The sequence below is a fragment of the Nanorana parkeri genome, unplaced genomic scaffold (genome assembly GCF_000935625.1).
Source record: "Nanorana parkeri isolate BGI_ZX_2015 unplaced genomic scaffold, ASM93562v1 scaffold784, whole genome shotgun sequence".
NCBI classification, from domain to species: domain Eukaryota; kingdom Metazoa; phylum Chordata; class Amphibia; order Anura; family Dicroglossidae; genus Nanorana; species Nanorana parkeri.
The window spans coordinates 66,350-71,042 of NW_017307052.1; the positions used below are offsets into that span (position 1 = coordinate 66,350).

Below are 4,693 nucleotides of genomic sequence, written 5' to 3' on the forward strand. Positions count from 1 at the left end.
GGTGTCACAGATTGGTCGTGTATAAGAACAACAAAAACAAATTCTAAAATCCCAATCTCTAAATCGTGACGAATTTTAAATATAGTACGAACACTTAAATAATAGAAATTAAACAGTATGAAAAATTATCACATATACAGTGCTACTCCATGCACTCTGATTCCTCTCAAAGACAAAGATTAAATGCGGGGTTAATTTAACTAAAATACCGGCATCGATCTTAGTGAGCAGTCAGTTCAGAGTGGTCAGTTCAAAACGTCTCAAACCAGGGATAATTCATAGAATCCGGAAAGTCCTATGGTTTCTTGTGATCCGTCCTCCTTTCTCAAAAGATCTGGTCTGCTTTTTTCCTCCCTCTGGCAGGCTCAGACGAGTTGCACAGACGAGTTGTTCGAGCATAAAATCAGTGGCAGACTGTTAGCTGTGAGCGGTGAAGACAGATCCTCCTTGACGCGTTTCGTGCTTTCACTTTTTCAAAAGGGGGGAATCATGAACGCTGACAAATGGAGCCCAGCGCTGCCATGGAGTATAACCAGGAAAATAAAATTACGGTAAGTATGATTACATTTTCCGTTATCTTGTAAGCAACTTCAACTACAAAGCCAACTGTCAAAACTTGACCCCGACGTGATTTGAACACGCAACCTTCTGATCTGGAGTCAGACGCGCTACCGTTGCGCCACGAGGTCAGTTATTTATAGTGGTGGCCTTTTTCCTATTTTGGGATCGCTACTATACATGTCCTTGTCACTAATAGGAACAGCTGCTGTGTTGCCTGATTTGTATTCCAAGGATTTCTTAGTCTGCAAATACATTTCAGTATATGTTTACTCAAATGTATCAGATAACTAGGCCTGCAATCTCACGCTGGTTAGCTCAGTTAAAGCATAGTGTTAACAATACCTTCAGTTTCAGACCCTGTAAAGGCCATCAGGGGATAAAAAAAAGTAGCAAGATTGCAATTTTGCTTCCCCGGAATTATATAAACTCAATAAAAATCAGAAGGTCAGTGACACATTATGGAAGACAACATTAGCAGTTAAATGACAAAAAAGCCTCCATTCATGCTAATTACTAGGAGGAGGAGAAGGTTGCTCTTTGTCAGAATGCAATAGCCTGCCAACAGCATGGATGGGGGAATCCAGAGCTTTTTCTCATTCAGCCCTCGGAGCTTAATGAGGAAAGACTTTAAGTGTGTGGCAGCATTACACAATGCCAAGTGGCAGCTGATAAATAATACTAAATCTTGGGATGTGTAAGAAAGGCCTGTAGGGGACATTTGTTTTCCGGGGGCTGACCTCTCAAAACGGGCACTGTCCCCGGGAAACAGGTATGAATTGTAAGTTGAATTTATTGCAGGGCCTCCTGCCCAGGGTGCTGTTTATGCTACAGCATACAAATACATTTTAGACAATTGTGCTCTTCCAGCCTTGTGGTTACAATTTGGTGAAGAACCTTTCCTGTTCCAGCATGACTGTGCCCCTGTGCCAGCTCCATAAAAACATGGTTTGATGTGGAGGATCTTTCTGGGGGCAGACCTCTCAAGATAGAAGAACACAATTGTTCTCTTTCAACCTTGTGGTTACAATTTGGTGAAGAACTTTTTCTGTTCTGGTTTGAATGTGCCCATGTGCACAAAGGCAGCTCAATAAATACATGGTTTGATGAGTTTGGTGTGGAGGAACTCTGTGTTTGAACACCTTTGGGATGAACTCTTAAGCTGATTGAGAGACACGTGGTGGCAGCATTATACAATGCCAAGAGGCAGCTTCTAAATAAGCACATATGCAGCTCCATACAGACATGGTTTGATGAGTTTGATCAGGAGGATCTTTCTGGGGAGGCACACCTCTCAAGACAGAAGGACACAATTGTTATCTTTCAACCTTGTGGTTACAATTTGGTTAAGAACCTTTTCTGTTCCAGCATGACTGTACACCTGTGCACAAAGGCAGCTCTATGGTTTGATTAGTTTGGTGTGGAGGATCTTTCTGGGGGCAGACCTCTCAAACGGAAGAGCACAATTGTTCTCTTCCAACCTGGTGGTCACAATTTGGTGAAGAACCTTTTCTGTTCCAGCATGACTGTGCCCCTGTGCATAAAGGCAGCTCCATAAAGACATTGTTTGCTGAGTTTGATGAGCAGGATCTTTCTGGGGGCAGACCTCTCAAGACAGAAGAACACAATTGAACTCTATCAACTTTGTGGTTACAATTTGGTTAAGAACCTTTTATGTTCCAGCATGACTGTGCCCATGTGCACAAAGGCAGCTCAATAAAGACATGGTTTGATGAGTTTGGTGTGGAGGATCTTTCTGGGGGGGGCAGACCTCTCAAGACAGAAGAACACAATTGTTCTCTTTCAACCTTGTGGTTGGAATTTGGTGAAGAATATTTTCTGTTCCAGCATGCCTGTGCTCCTGTACATAAAACCAGCTCCATAAAGACATGGTTTGATGAGTTTGGTGTGGAGGAACTCTAGTGTTTTAACATCTTTGGGATGAACTCTTAAGCTGATTGAGAGCCAAGTATTTTTCAACATCAATACCTCACTTTTTCTTCTGTGGAAATCCTTCCCAGGAGAGTGAAGGCTTTTATAGGTGCAAAGGAGGAAGATGGAATCCATATTATTGCCCCTGGTTTAAGAATAGGATGTTCAACAACTCATAATGGTGTAAGGGTCAGGTGTCCGCAAACTTTTCACCATACAGTGTGGTGGCAACATTAGATTGTTTCATTCATTTTAATCCATCAAGTTCTCATCTCATTCATATGTTTAGAAGTCTAAAAATAACGATAAATCCTTTTCCAATACATTTTATTCTTAGAAAATAACCGAAGGCAGCAGATCAAGCTTGTTAGGAAAAAGCGTATGTGACATGAGAACTCCCCGACACTCAATTTCCGGGAAAAGCATGGCAGCAGCTACACCCTACACTACAAGTGTGGCCATATATGAGGTAAGCCTTTGCTGTCGCAGAATGTGGTGACATGCACAAAAGAAGTATACAGTCTGAGGGGAAAGTCAGACTTTAAGTAAGAAAGTATATTGTGTGTGTATATATATATCGATGTCGAGATCCGCCCAGCTGCGTGAGTGACAGATGGCTCTGCCTATCTAGAGGCAGAGCCAGCTGTACCTGCCCCCTCCCCCGTCCGTTCCGCCAGTCAGCACTGGCGGATGGGAGGGGGGAATCCATCCCCTCCCCTGTCAGGGCAGAGAGCCGTGACAGGATCGAGAAGTGAGCGAACACCAGCATGTGTTTGCTCACCTCCCGATCTACTGAGCCGACCTGTGACAGTCTCATTGTCACAGGTCGGCTAGAACTATGAGGTGAGTGAAAAGCACTCGCCTCATAGTTCTCCTTTAACATTGCCTTGATGTACAACTGGATTGATAAGTGTCCTCCGTTGTGTTTTATCAGTACTCATGATTCCGTTTTACCAAAATTTCTATTTTTTTTAGGGTTCATTTTGTGTGTTTTTTTTTTTGCCCTTTTTTATTTTATTTTAGGATTTATTGATTTATTTCGGACAAGGGAAAAAGGAGTCTGAATTGCAACTTGAAAACATTTTTAAATGACAATGTACAATTAGTTCAGCTTTTTTTATTATTATTCCTTTTGTTGTACAGGTATTCCTCACTGAACGACCGAGTTCCGTTCCTACGACCAGGTCGTTAAACAAATTGGTTGTTAAGCGAGGAACTCTATACAGTACTGTACTGCATTAGTACAGTACTGTATAGTGTTGCAGATGTACAGTACCGATTTTTTTTTTCAATTGTTTCATAAAAACTCATGAAACAGTTAAATGTAATAAGAAATAACATTGTTTGTATTAGGGATGCACTGATACCAGTGCCGATACTTGCCATTTTCATGAGAACTCCCAGGGTTGCAGCGGTTGCAGCTGTGACCGGGCTCTGGCGCTCCACCACAGTCCTGAAATCATTAGTCTGTATTGTTTTATAAAAACTGTCAAATGACAATAAACTAAAATGTATCAGTACTTGTATCTGTGAGTACTTGGGCAAGTATCAGTACTTGTACTTGGAAAAATGGTATCGCTGCATCCCTTTATATATGTTTATAAAAACAAAAGCATACATTAAACCAGAGATGTACAAATCCCGGGAGCTCCGTGTGCTCCTTACAAATGACAGCGGCCTCCTAACTTTCGAATGTTTCTCTAGTCTAGTCTTGGAGCTGGAAAAGTATCTGTACTTGTACTTGTACCGAGTACTGTACTTGGTATCGGTGCATCCCTAGTTTGTATTTTCTTTTGGATTTTCGGGGGTAGTTATTTTTGGCTTATCTCTTTTTTAATCCCAGCATGCATGATAATGATCGCACATTATGTGACAAAGAAAAAACAAAAACAAAGATACATCCAGGAAACATTGGTTTTTGATGTTTATAATATATTTTGCACTTTTAACAGTAGATTCATGCTTGTATTACTGTCACTTTAAATTTTCAAGTGTCCAATTTTTTTCATGTTGTCTAAGTAACCTCAAAATACACCAAAAATATATGAAAAAGGAAAGTACCTAAAATTACCGTATTTTTCGGTCCATAAGATTTTTTTTGTACATTTAGCCCTGCTCCTGACAAGCAGAGCTAAATGTATAGTGTGGAGCCGCCGCTCTTTTTTTTTATAAAGTGATCTGATCAGATCACTTGTATGAAAGG

The 4,693-nt window shown here is 41.0% G+C and overlaps 1 protein-coding gene and 1 non-coding gene across 2 annotated transcripts in view; one reads left to right on the plus strand and one right to left on the minus strand.

The window, feature by feature from the left end:
• The window catches only part of GUCY2D (guanylate cyclase 2D, retinal), a 42,196-nt gene that overhangs the window by 19,287 nt on the left and 18,216 nt on the right, over nt 1-4,693 (plus strand). The window contains exon 6 of the mRNA XM_018564797.1: nt 2,828-2,959. Coding sequence (XP_018420299.1) covers nt 2,828-2,959 — 132 coding nt within the window. The remainder of the gene's footprint in view (nt 1-2,827; nt 2,960-4,693) is intronic.
• TRNAW-CCA lies at nt 618-689 on the minus strand. Its single transcript has one exon. It is a non-coding gene; the product is annotated as a tRNA-Trp (tRNA).